This window comes from Elephas maximus, chromosome 26 (genome assembly GCF_024166365.1).
Source record: "Elephas maximus indicus isolate mEleMax1 chromosome 26, mEleMax1 primary haplotype, whole genome shotgun sequence".
Classification (NCBI taxonomy): Eukaryota; Metazoa; Chordata; class Mammalia; order Proboscidea; family Elephantidae; genus Elephas; species Elephas maximus.
Window position 1 is genome coordinate 825,179 of NC_064844.1, and position 14,436 is coordinate 839,614.

A 14,436-nucleotide genomic window follows, 5' to 3' on the forward strand; every position below is an offset into this window, starting at 1 on the left:
GGCGGGTCAGTGGAGCACTCAGAACACACACAGAATTTGTTAAGTTTGTCGTCTTATATGAGCGTGGTTTGTGGTGCCCCAAAACAGTTACAATAGTGACATCAAAGATCACTGATCCCAGGTCACTGTAATAGGTACAATAATAACAAAATGTAACACAGACACAGTGAGCACATGCCGTTGGAAAAATGGCGCCAACCAATAGACTTGCTTAGTGAAGCTGACAAACCCCAAATGAGCAGGTTAAGCGGAAGGCTGGCGGCTCACGGAATGCGGGAGCTGGCGAGTCCCAAGATCTGCAGGCCAGGTGTGAGGGTACCGGCTCAGGTTCCAAGAACTGGATGTCAGGGGATGACGAGTCAAATGCAGGATCTAGAGCAAGCCAGCTTTGCCAGAACATCCATGTATATGTTGAACGCAGGCCATACCCCCAAGGGAACTCCCTTTTCAGCTGATTGAGAGCTCACATCAGCTCACAAAATAGAAGATGATTGCATCATTATGCAACTGCCAGATTATATGTTTTGTAACTGCCAAACTATATCATTATATAACTGCCAATCCACTGAGAAGCATCGCCCAGCCGAATCAGCACTCAGCCTTAACCGTCACAGATGACTTCAGGGGATCGTTTTGGTTTAAGGTTTAAAGATTCCTTAGGGCAGTAGAAGCTTGTGGCGGTGGAGGGGGATGTCAGCCAACCCCAGTGGCTCCAGAAAGCCTGGATTCCAGGAGAATTTGAATTCGAGTAGTATTGACGTCTTAACAGTAAGTCTGCCTCATGAGCACAGGCTATGTCTTTACGTCTTTAGTTTCTTTCAGCACTATTTTAGAGTTTTCAGAGAACAAGTCCTTTACTTCCCTATGTAAATTTATTCGTAGTTATTTTATTCTTTTGGATGCTATTGTAAAGAAATTGTTTTCTTAATTATTTCTTCTAAATTGTATTTTGTTGTTGAGGAGAATATACATATCAAAACATACAACAATTCAGCAGTTTTACATGAGCAATTGAGGGACATTGATTACATTCTTTGAGTGGTGTAACCATTCTGACCCTCCTTTTATGAGTTGTTCCTCCCTCATTAACAGAAACTCACTGCCCCTAAGGTTCCTATATAATTTTTTGAGTTGCTGTTGTCAGCTGGATCCCATATAGTTTCTAAAAAAGCGTAATGCTCAAGGCAGACCTTTTTTACTAGTTAAGCCAATCATTGTTTGGTTTTAAGATGACTCCCGGGGATTTTTCTGGTTTAAGGTTTGAAGATTATCTCAGGGCAATAGTTTCAAGGGTTCATCCACCCTCCAAGGCATCAAAAAGTCTAGAGTTGATGAGAATTTAAAATTCTATTCTCCATTTTTCCCCTTTTGATCAAGATCCTTCTATGAAATCTTTGATCAAAATGCTTAGTATTGGTAGCAAGGTACCATCAGTTTTCCTGGTCTCATGGCAAAGGAGGTAGTTGTTTGTGGAGGCAGTCAACCACACATTCCATATCCTGCACTCACTCCTGACAGTCTTTCTTCCTCTGTTGCTCCAGGTGAATGGAGACCAGTTGTTGTGCCTTGAGTGGTTGCTTGCAAGCTTTTAAGATCCCAGGCTTTATGCAGTGAACTAGGAAGTAGAACAGAAGCACTAAACCTGTTATTAGGCCAATTACCTGGGATGTCCCTTGAAACTATGACCCTAAACCTCCACAGGAAAGAACCAAATCCCATGAGGTGTTTGGTTGTACATGAGCAGCCTCAATAGCTATTTTTCTTTTGTAGTTGTTACAAACATACTTGTTGCACAGCTTTTGCTAATTCAGCTTTTTACAGGTGTACAACTGACGGACAGCAATTGCGATAATCGACTGTACAACCTTACCTTTAATCAATGTGATTTTTCCATCACCGTTAAACCCACTTTCCCCCTTCCTCCTGCCTCTGGTAACCACTAATAAGCTTTGATCTCTATACGTTTGCCTTTTCTTGTCTTTTTATATAAGCGAGGTCATACAATATTTGTCCTTTTTTGATTGGCTTATTTTGCTCAGCATAATGTTTTCAAGTTCCAGCCATGCTGTAGCAGGTATCAAGACTTCATTTCTCCTGCTGGCTGAGTGGTAGACCATTGTATGTATGTACCACATTTTGTTTATTCATTCATCTGCTGATGAGCATTTAGGTTATTTCTACCTTTTGGCTGTTGTGAATAGTGCTGCAGTGAACACTGGCATACAAGACTCCTTTTGAGTTTCAGCTTTCAAGTCTTTTGGATATATACGTAGTAGTGGAATTGTTGGGCCATATGATTGCTCTGAAACCCTGGTGGCATGATGGTTAGGAGCTACGGCTGCTAACCAAAAGATCAGCAGTTCAGATCCACCAGGTGTTCCTTGGAAACTGTATGGGGCAGTTCTACTCTGTCTTGTAGGCTCGCTATGAGTTGGAATCTACTCGAGGGCAACGGGTTTGGTTTTTTGGTATTTGGTGTGATTGTTGTATTTTTAGTTGTTTGAGGAACTACCACAACGACTACCATTTTGCATTCCCATCAGCAATGGATAAGGGTTCCAATTTGCCTACATCCTTGGCCTCATTTGTTGTTTTCTGTTTTTTTTTTAAATCGTAGCCATCTTGTTGCTGTCGAGTTGATTCTGACTCATAGCGACCCTACAGGACAGAGGAGAACTGTACCATAGAGTTTCCAAGGGGCACCTGGTGGATTTGAATTCTGATCTTTTGGTTAGCAGATGTATCTCTTAACCACTATGCCATCAGGGCTTCCACCCTTAGCCATCCTAAAACCCACTCCACTCCTAGTGGGAGTGAAATGGTATCTCATTGTGGTTTTGATTTGCATCTCTCTGATGGCTAAAGACGCTGAGCATCTTGTCATGTGTTTGGTGGCCGTTTGAACGTCCTCTTTGGTGAAATGTCTGTTCAAGTTCTTTCCCCATTTTATGATTGAATCATTTGTCTTTTTGTTGTTGTCAATGTTACCTATATATTTTGGTTATTAGGTTCTTGTCAGATATATGGTTTCCAAAGGTGTTCTTCCAGTCTATGTCTTGTCTTTTCACTTTTTTTGGTAGAGTCTTTTGCTGAACTAAAGTGTTTAATTTTTGTGAGGTCTCATTTATTTACTTTGTCTTTTGCTTTTTGTGGTTTTGTTTATTACATTGCATAATCCATTGTTGAAAGGCCTGACAGTGTTGCCCCTGATTGTTCTTCTAGACTTTTATGGTTTTAGCTTGCACATTTTGGTCTTTAATCCATTTTGAATTTGTTTTTGCATATGGTGTGAAGCATGAATCCTGTTTCATTTTTCTGCATGTGGAAATCCAATTTTTCTAGCATTGTTTATTGAAGAAACTCTTCTTTCCCCATTGAATGGACTTGGCACCCTTGTCAAAAATCAGTTGATGTCTCACAAAACAATATCTAAATTAATCGTTTAATGAGAAACTAATTTGCTCTAAACCTACATCTAAAACACAATAAAAAAAAAAAGAAAAGGAAAAAAAATAAGTTGACCATTGTGATGTGGGTTTATTTCTGAACTGTCAGTTCTGTTCCGTTGATCTAGGTGTCTGTTGTTATACCAGTACCAGGCTGTTTTGATTACTGTAGCTGTATAACCAAAAAAAAAAATCCAAATCCACTGCCGTCGAGTCGATTCTGACTCATAGCAACCCTGTAGGACAGAGTGGAACTGCCCCATAGAGTTTCCAAGGAGTGCCTGGTGGATTTGAATTGCCGAACTCTTGGTTAGCAGCCGTAGCACTTAACCACTACGCCACCAGGGTTTCCATTAGCTGTATATAGTGTGTTGTAAAATTAGGAAATGTGAGCCCTCCTGCTTTGTTCTTCTCTTTCAACATTGTTTTAGGTATTCAGGGCCCCTTGCCATTCCATATAAAGTTGAGGATTGGTTTTTCTGTTTCCGTAAAGAAGGCTGTTGAAATTTTGGTCAGGATTGCATTGAATGTATAGATCGTTTTGGTAGTATCGACATCTTAATATTAAGTCTTTCAATCTGTGAACATGGAACATGTTTCCATTTATTTAAGTCTTCTTTACCGTCTTTTCATCGATGTGTTATAGCTTTCATTTTATAAGTCCTTCACGTCCCTGGTTAGATTTCTTACTCTTCAGGTTGTTCATTGTTAGTGTTTAGAAGCACAACTAATTTTTGTATGTTGATCATTTACCCTGTGGCTTTGTTGAATTTGTTTATTAACCTCTAGTGGTTTTCTTTTGAATTTTTTTTGGATTTTCTATGTATAAGTTTGTGTCATCTATGAATAAAGATAGCTTTATTTCTTTCTTTACCATCTGGATAGCAGTCCAGTTGGCGGCGAGTCAGTTTTGACTCATGATGACCCCGTGTGTGTCAGAGCAGAACTGTGCTCAGTAAAGTTTTCAGTGGCTGATTTTTTGCAAGTAGACTGCCAGGCCTTTCTTCTGAGGAACCTCTGGGTGGACTTGAACCCCCAAACTTTTGGTTTGCAGCTGAGCATGTTAACCGTTCATACCTCCCGGGAACTCTAAACCAGTTGCCGCTGAGTCAGCTCCGACTCATGGTGACCCCATTTGTTTAAGAGTAGAATTGTGCTCCCCAGAGTTTTCAGTGACTGGCTTTTCCAGAGCAGATTGCCAGGGCATTTATTAGGGGTTACAAAATGACACTGTCCTAATGTCGTCATTGTTTTTTACCTGAACTATATCAAGAAAAGCTTTCTTATCTGTTACTTTGAGGTGCTGTTTGTACAGAAAAGGCAGGAAAAATGACTGATTCCTCCCCATTATTTACCAGTTTTCAGAATAATGCGTTATAATTAACATTTGCTGAAGGTGATCGTCGAGGCTTTTTTGTTATTTGGAGGGGGGCAGTTATGAACCCATGGAAATAAAAATACTGCTTTCACCTTTTTCACTTAAGGTTTTTTGGATTATTTCATTCCAGATTAAAAGAGCATCTTTTTATTTTTTTGATGTACAGTTTTCCATTGTGAAGGTGTAGTTAACTTGTATTAATAGACATTTGGGTTATTTTCAATTTTCTGTTATTATAAACAGTGTTGTGATGAATATCCATAAATGGTATTTGATGGGTGTCCTTAGATAAAAGTAGGAAAAAGATGCTTAGAAGAGTAATTACTGGCTCAGAGGGTCAGTACATTGTAATTTTGATAGATATTTCCAAATTGTCTTTATTGGTATGTGAAAGCATCTGTTTTCCCAGTAATTTTGGCAAACACTAGGTGTTACCAGACTTTTGCCATCTTTGTGTCAGAAAAACAATAGTATTTCAGTGGTATGTTTGAGCCACTTATGTATCATTTTCTGTTCATATCTTTTACCTTCTTCTGTTGTTTTTATCTTATGTCTTTGCATGATATCATAGAAATTACCCTGTTGTGGATTTTTTCCTGGTTTGTCGTTTCTTTGAAGTTTGTTTTTATTGCATACAATATAAAATTTTTATATGATCAAATGTATCAATTCAGAACACTTTAAAAAATGCCAGTCTTCATCCCTGCTATCTTCCATGTTACTGTCTAGTTTTTGTTGTTGTTGTTAGGTGTCGTCAAGTTGGTTCTAACTCATTGCAACCCCATGTACAACACAACGAAGCACTGCCCAGTCCTGTGCCATCGTCACAATTGTTATGCTTGAGCCCATTGTTGCAGCCACTGTGTCAATCTATCTTGTTGTGAGCCTTCCTCTTTTTCACTGACCTTCTACCAAGAATGATATCCTTCTCCACGAAATGGCTTCTTCTGATAACATGCCAAAATACATGAGACAAAGTCTCGCCATCCTCGCTTCTAAGGAACATTCTGGCTGTACTTCTTCCAAGATGGATTTGTTCGTTCTTCTGGCAGTCCATGGTATATTCAGTATTCTTCACCAGCACCAGAATTCAAAGGCGTTAATTCTTTTTCAGTCATCCTTATTTGTTGTCCAACTTTTGCATGCATACAAGGTGATTGAAAATACCATGGCTTGGGTCACGCGCACCTTAATCCTCAAAGTGACACCTTTGCTTTTGAACACTTCAAAGAGGTCCGTTGCAGCATATTTGCCTAGTGCAATATGTTGTTTGATTTTTTGACTGCTGGTTCCATGGGTGTTGCTTGTAGATCGAGGTAAAATGAAATCCTTGACAGCCTCAGTCTTTTCTCCGTTTATCATGATGTTGCTTATTGGTCCGATTTTGAGGATTTTTGTTGTTTTGTTTATGTTGAGGTGTAATCCATACTGAGGGCCGTAGACTTTGAATTTCATCAGAAAGTGCTTCAAGTCCTTTTTGCTTTTAGCTAGCAAGGTTGTGTCATTGGCATATCACAGGTTGTTGATGAGTCTTCCTCCAGTCCTCTTGCCGCCTTCTTTTTCACATAGTCCAGCTTCTCAGGTTATTTGCTCAGCATACAGATTGAATCACTTGGGGTTTGGGGACAGATCGAATTGGTATGGTGCACACTTTTTCTGATTTTAAACCATGCAGTATCCCCTTTTTCTGTTCAAACGACTGTCTCTTGGTTTATGTGCCACATGAGCACAGTTAAGTGTTCTGGAATTCTCATTCTTTACAGTGTTACCCATAATTTCTTATGATCCACTCAGTTGAATGCCTTTGCATAGTCAATAAAACACAGATAAACGTCTTTTTTTTTTTTTTTTTTTTACTGTGGTTTAAATGAACGTTTACAATTGTTAGTTTCTCATACAAAAATTTATATACACGTTGTTATGTGACTCTAGTTGCCCTCCTTATAATGTGATAGCACACTCTTCGCTCCCATCCCTCATTTCCCATGTCCGTTCAACCAACTCCTGTCCCTTTCTGCCTTCTCATCACGCCTCCAGACAGGAGCTGCCCATTTAGTCTCATGTATGTACTTGAGCTAAGAAGCACTCTCTTCACTAGTATCATTTTATGTTTTATAGTCCAGGCTAATGTTTGTCTCAAGAGTTGGCTTCAGGGATGGTTTTAGTTTCGGGCTAGCAGAGAGCTTGGGGGCCATGTCTTCCGGGGTCCCTCCAGTCTTAATCAGACCATTAAGTCTGGTCTTTTTACCAAACTCTGAGTTCTGCACCCCGCTTTTTTCCTGCTCCATCAGGGACTTGCTGTTGTGTTCCTTGTCAGGGCGGTCATTGGTGGTAGCTGGACACCATCTAGTTCTTCTGGTTTCAGGCTGAAGAGTCTCTGGTTTACGTGGCCCATTCTGTCTTTTGGGCTAATATTTTCCTTGTGTCTTTGGTATTCTTCTTTCTTCTTTGCTCCAGGTGGATTTGGACCAATTGATGCATCTTAGATGGCTGTTCACCAGCTTTTAAGACTCCAGATGCCACTCACCAAGGTGGGATCCAGAACATTTTCTTAATAAACTTTCTTATGTCAGTTGACCTAAATGCCCCCTGAAACCGTGGCTCCCACATCCCCATCCCTGCTACTCTGTCTTTCGAAGTGTTTGGTTGATACCCATCTTTATTATAGTTTCAGCTTTCAGGTAAGATCCATCTGCATTTTAGTTGACTTTAAATCCTCCCAAGTTAGTATCTGTTTTTTGGGGTTTTTTTAAGATTTTTATTGTGCTGTAAGTGAAAGTTTACAAATCAAGTCAGTCTCTTGTACAAAAATTTATATGCACCTTGCTATATACTCCTTGTTGCTCTCCCCCAGTGAGACTGCACTCTCCTTCTGTCATCTCTCTATTTTCATGTCCATTCCGCCAGCTTCTGTCCCCCTCTGCCCTCTCATCTCTTCTCCAGGCAGGAGCTGCCCACGTAGTCCCATGTGTCTACTTGACTCAAGAAGCTCACTCCTCACCAGTATCATTTTGTGTCCCATAGTCCAGTCCAATCTCTGTCTGAAGAGTTGGCTTTGGGAATGGTTCCTGTCTTGGGCTAACAGAAGGCCTGGGGACCGTGACCTCTGGGGTCCTTCTAGTCTCAGTCAGACCATTAAGTCTGGTCTTTTTATGAGAATTTGAGGTCTGCATCCCACTGTTCTCTTGTTCCCTCTGTTTTAAGTTAATCAGTTTGCTTATTTAGATTTATCCACATGTTTATTTCCTTTTCTGTTTACTTTTTTTTTTTCTTGCCCCTGGATTCATTTTCTTTCCCTTCCCTTCTGTACTTCTTTTACGTTCTCCCTTTTCCCCCTTTTTCATTCATAGTCCATGAATGATAAATGATAAATATTTATTTGAAATCTCATTTTATCCTTTCTCTGGAGTTAATCATTTACCTGAATGCAGCGTTCTAGATTGGCAATTAATTTGAAGATATTATTTCATTGATTTTTGGTTTCTAATGATTAGAATCCGGCCTTTCCATCTTGATTATTGTTTCTTTAGGTAATAAGTCTCTTGTCTTTGATAGCTTTTTCTAAAACTTTTTATTATGGTAAATTTTAAATATGTACCAAATAGTACTGCACTTAAGCTTAAGTTTTCAAAACTTACAGTTTGTCTGGTTTGTCTGAGTAGTTATCCAAGTTCATAACTCTATAGCAGCAGCTTTTTAAATAGGTTTATATCCATTCGATTGACTCTGAACAGCCTTTTAAATGTGTTTGTAATTCCAGATCTAGTAGTGGGTTCTTCAGCATGTTACCGCCAAAGTAACAGAATTTAAAGTATTTATGTTTTATGGTTATTTATAGGATTTTCTGAATGCTGTGTGTTGCCTTATGTAGTGAGTCACGCCTTAAATTCACTTCTTTATCAGCTTCTTCCTACTTTTCCCTCCCCTTATCCAGCGGTGACTCAGTCATTCGTCAAGTGTGTTTCTCTCTTTTTAATTCTCTGAACTTTGGCACACGGTGATCCTTTGAGTGGGGTTCAGTTTCCTGCAGACTTCTGTGTCATCTCCTCTTCTTCCTCTTACTTTGCTACTACCATTCGTGCTTCCCTTTCTCCTAACTCCTTTCAGGCTAGTGTGGTTACTTCTCTCTTTCTTTTTTTTATTTTAAATTGTGCTTTAGGTGAAAATTTACTGCTCAAGTTGATTTCTCATACACAAATCTTTACACATATTGTTATATGACACTAGTCGCAATCCCCACGATGTGACAGCACACTCTGTTTCCACCCCAGGTGTCCTGTGCCTGTCCAGCCAGTTCCTGTCCCTTCTGCCTTCTCATACCGCCTTTCATCAGGAGCTGCCCATTTGGTCTCGTGTATCTGCTTGGCCTAAGAAGCACATTCTTCATGAATATTATTTTATTTTTTATAGTCCAGTCTAATCTTTGAAGAGTGGGCTTTAGGAATGGCTTCAGTTCTGGGTTAACAGAGTGTCTGGGGGCCATGGCTGTGGTTACTTTTTTCAGGAAATTTTCCTTGTCCCTTTCCAAGATTCTGCTTTTAAATCCAGCTTTAAGTAAGAGTTGATAATTGTGAGTTGTTTCAAAAAGTTCCTTTGAATTAGGTGTGGGGAAGACAGAAAATTGAGAAATTGAAAAAAAAAAAAAAAAATGGAAGTGTTCTGTACTAAGAGTGCTCTGCAAATGATTAACTGTTCAAACATTTTGTAAAGGAAATGATAGACATGTATTGCATTTGTTTCTTTTTAAGCAAGATAAAATGCAGGACTCCAGTTAGTGGACTGAAACCCAAAGAAAAGGCCTTGGCCCTATATCAAAAGAAAGTAAATGAATGTACATTAATAGGTTTTAAAACCAGGCCTTAGTCTAGCAATGTCTGTATACCCAAGAAGCAACTCAGGCCAGGAATGCTGGCTAGTCCCAGTCTCCTGGAGCTATTTGTACTTACTTATAGCAGCTTCCTTATTGTATTTTTATTATTTTTTTTATATAGCAGCTTCCTTCATCTAGATTGGCCTCAGTGGCTATCCTTGGTGCTGCCCAGAATTCTGGTAACTTTCCTTCTTTGAGGACTTTGGTGAAAGTACTTTTCTTACTGGTTGACTAGGAGCCCCAGGGGGTGGGGTGGTGGGGATTGCGGGAATTCGCTGGACCGGCAATATGTGGGGGGTTATGTTCAGAGCCTTTGGTTTGGTCAGCAGTCATGAATTTTTTTCTGTGATTGGTTGTGAAATTGTGTGTGAGAATACTTACCTCTTTGCTTGGGAATAAGCCCTGGATCATAGCTGTGAGTGGTTTCTCACTAGACCCCCGAGTGATAACGAACATCCTCGTGGGGTAGTTAGTGCTTGCCACCATACTGTCCATCTCTGACCTGCAGGTTGCCATGAGAAATTTATTTTTCTCACCTTACTGGCAAGAACCATTTCCTTTTCACTTCATCCTTATACCTCTACTCCATGCGGTGTGTCAGGTGGGACATTTCTTCCAGTAGCTAAATTTCCTTTTGGGGGGCAGCATCTCTGGCACCCCTGGATATTGCCCAGCTTTGATATTTTCAGTTCTACTTTCATCTCTTCTGTTGAGCTATTGCTGATTTTCCTTCAGTCTGTGTGACAGTTCCCCCACCTTGCTTTCTCTTTCCTGTCCAGGTGTCTGGCCCTTTAGAGTGGGAGTGCACTTCCTCCTCTTTCGGGAGCAGTGGAAGGATTTCTGGATGGAGCCGCCTTCCTTTGCTGTTCAGCCTGACTCTACCAGATGTTAACTGCTGCTCTCCCTCTCCAGTGCACTCTGCTGTGCCTCTCTTTGGCCTTTCTTAGAGTCCTTGGAGAGCTCTTGTTGGGCTGGGTCTGATGAGATGTCCTTCCTTTGCGCTTCTTGTTCTGAGGTGGCCGTAATGGAATGAGCAGTTAGGCTGCCAGGTGGACCTCTGGGAGGATGGGTGTTTGACCACATGTATGTCTTTTCTCGAACGCGTGCCCTTTGTGTTTTGTATTAGACAAGGATCTGACGTTTGCAGCCACTCTGTCCCCTGTGTTTGTACATATTGTTATGGCTCGGAAAGGAAAACTGTCATTGTGTATTGTGCTCCCTTGTCCTCCCTGCTGAAGCCATACAAGAGCCTGTTTTTAGTGGTTGCCTTGTCTTATCCCCCTATTATATCTTAATCGGAAGCCCTGGTGGTGCAGTGGCTGAAGCACTCGGCAGCCGACCAAAAGATTGGCGCGAACCCACCAGCCACTCTGCAGGTGAAAGATGGGGCAGCCTGCTTCCGTAAAGACTTACAGCTTTGGAAACCCTATGAGGGTCCTGTAGGGTCACTGTGACGACTGTGGGTTTATGTCTTATTCTGTCCAGGTTGCTGGTGTTGTCTGTCAGGCTCCTTCCCGTGATGGTTGGGAGTATCTTTGGCTTCCAGACCCTCAGGTATCTAGGCCTCCAAAGGCTGGCATTGGGTTGAGGTGCTCTTACCTTGGGATCAGGTGTGTCCATTTGTTTGGCATATGCTTTTACGTCGTACTTTTCCTTCTCTTCCTAAACGAGAATTTTTTTTTCTTTTGCCCTTCTTGGGCTTGTCAGTGTTAACAGACAAGAATCTTCCAGCCTCTTCCTTGAGCTACCAGCATTTTTGGAGCTGAGGAGAAGAGGTCCAGAAATCTTAACATTGAGTATATAGACTCGTGTGTTTTTTTTAAAATATGAGTTAACTTGATACACAGTTGATAAATAGAGGCACAATATTGCTATAATGGAGTATCATATTGGTTCATATGGGATTTTCCTCCATCATATTAATGTTTAGCAGTGATCCAGGCCTGCTTTCTTGTGACTAAAGAGAAGGCCCTAACATAGATGTAGACACAGTGAAAAAGCTGACAGTCTTCAGAAATGCCTTCTGCATATAGCAGTTGGTTTAGTGTCTTTGAGAACCCCTGTGCTTTCTACTATGTAAAGATACCTGGTGAAAATAAAGAAGGTACAAAGGCATTTCCCTCTGCGTTAAAATGATGGATTCATGAGAAAGGCTATGTTTGATTTTTAATTTTTGTGAAAGTGGCCTCTATTAGAATCGAATGCCCTCAGGCACCTTCATGTCAAAAAAGGAAGCGCGGACCTTATGGTTTAAAGGTACAGAAGGTCGACTGACTGACAGGCAGACATGTCAGTAGAGATTCAACTGTGCTAGTAGTGTTTATTTTAAATCACGTTAGTTAATGATTTTGTCAGTGTTCTGCTTATAAAGTTTCATAGGTTTTAAGTGGCCTGCTTCTAACTTTGTTTTTTTGTTAGCCTCATTTTTTTTTTTAATTTTTTTTTTGGTGAAATGTACACAACAAAGCATATACCAATTCAACAGTTTTTATGTATACAGTTCGTTGGCAGTGGTTACATACTTCACATTGTGTCGCCGTTCTCATTATCTCTGCCAATATTGTTTTGCTAACCTTAACTTAGATTCTCTGCCCCTTAAAGTTCTTGTCTGTGTTAGAGTCGCTGTTGTCCATTTAATCTCATATAGATATTTCTTTAAAAGTGCAGTGCTTAAGGCAAGCTTTCTTTACTAAACGAGCTAAAGTATCGTTTAAAGATGATGTCATGGGATAGTTTTGGTTCAAAGCTTAAAAGTTGTTTCTAGGCAGTAGATTTGGAGTTCCTCCAGTCTCAATGTATCCAGGAAGCCTGGTTTCCAGTAAGAATTTGAAGTTCTGTTCCCCAGTTTTTCCTGCTATTGAGTCCTTGATCAAAATGTTTGGTAATGGTAGTTGGGTGCCATCCATTTCTTCGGGTCTCATGACAAAGGAGGTAGTAGTTCATGAAGGCAGTTAGACTTGCAGTCCATTTCTTTCTCCAATTCCTGGGTCTCCTGCTCCAGGTGAATAGAGACCAATTAATTTTATGTTGAGTGGTCTGCTCTCAAGCTTTTAAGACCCCAGGGCTTACTTACTGAACTTAGGAGGTAGAGCAGAAAGTCTAAAAACAATACTAAGCTAATTGACTGGAGAAGCCCACGAAGCCGTCTCATTATTCTTTAGTGCAGGATTTTTACAAAACCTGAGTTTCCCGAGTATGCCTTTACGTCATTATAGTAGGAAATGTCTGCAGAGAGACCGTCACATGTTTTCAGTAAGTTATACTTGGCTTTCAGCTGCACACATGGGGTCGCCATGAGTCGAAATTGACTCCATGACAACTGACGACATCAAGAGCAGCAACCTTCTAGTGGACAGTAATTTTTATCTCACTCATTTCAGTCTGGGTTCTTCCTCTGTCACTCTACTGAATGTCTAGCATGGGGTTGGCAAACTGAGGCATAAGGGCCAAATCTGGCCAGCCACTTGTTTTTGTTAACAGGGCTGTGTCTGCGTGTGTATGTCAGTTTTTACAGTACAGCAGCAGAGTTGCATAGTTGTGACAGACTGTATGGCCTACATAGCCTAAAATATTTACTATCTGGTTCCTTACCGAAAAGTTTGCTGACCCCTCATATTGTACAACCAAACAGTAGAAGATGTATTTGGTCCATTAGCCACACATTATATAGTTTTTCTTCTGGATTTAACTTTACAATCCTTTCATAGTGTTACCTGTTGTATGTGAAATACCAGTATGTTAGCTGGGTCCAGTCAGGGCATTGAAGAGGGAATTTAATAAAGAAATATAATTACACAGATGTTGGAGACTTGAAAGAGCAAAAAGGGAGCCCAGAGATAATGGTGATACTGCAGGAAGCAGCCAGTCTCCCTGGGGAAGATTAGTTGGGGAAACAAAGGAAAGAGCTTGAGATTGTCAGAATCTCAGCTTGGTGGAGTAGGCCTCCGTGAAGGAAGCTTGGACTCTGAACTCAAAAAAGAGAGGCTATCTGGCTACTGCTGGTACTTTGAGGAGTACCCTGAGGACGCTAGAATCAGTGCTGCTGCTAGGTGATTGGAGACACAGCAAGCTAAGAAATCCTTGGGCCCTCCTCCAGCCTCCTAGTCATCTCCTGGTGCCCTGTTGCAACCGCAGGAAGACCTTGACAGGAAGCCAGCTGGAAAATGAAGAATGTCGTTTGCAGAGTCCTAGAACTAGCATCACAGCGTATAGAACAGAAGGATGGATTTGGAGCTGAGAGATGATAGCCAGAAGAACCACAAAAGTGCTTCTCCACCCACTCCCCTCCAAAATTACATCTTTTAAGAATTTGTTCTTGAGCTCAAACTGGTCGTTAATTATATAAACTAAAAATTATTTCCTTTAGTGAAAGTGAAAGAAAAATTTCATGAAATATTTGTGTTTGTAAATCTAGGCTTTATTTTGAAGAATGGCTTTAATATTAGTTTAGTATTAATATTTAGTATTATTTGTTGGTTTTTTTCTAAGTTCTTTTTTCTGCTTTATTTCAGTATCAGATATAGAAGGTGGTGATGGACTGCAGCTCAGAAAGGAGCATACTCTGAAAATATTTGCTTATATCAATTCCTGGACGCAGAGGTACGCATCTTTAAGTATTTTGAAGACTAACTTTGTGAGTTATATTTTAAATTGCCATTATTTGTTATCAAATTTTTCTTTAGTGTTTTGGATATCTTTAGTCATTACATGACAGGTTATCAGTATCTATTAAATCTTCCTCC

General features: G+C 40.4%; 1 protein-coding gene across 3 annotated transcripts in view; it reads left to right on the forward strand.

The window, feature by feature from the left end:
- Positions 1-14,436, forward strand: part of USP34 (ubiquitin specific peptidase 34) — a 251,301-nt gene that overhangs the window by 17,295 nt on the left and 219,570 nt on the right. For all 3 annotated transcript variants that reach the window (XM_049870361.1, XM_049870360.1, XM_049870359.1), the window contains exon 2: positions 14,206-14,293. In XM_049870361.1, coding sequence (XP_049726318.1) covers positions 14,206-14,293 — 88 coding nt within the window. The remainder of the gene's footprint in view (positions 1-14,205; positions 14,294-14,436) is intronic.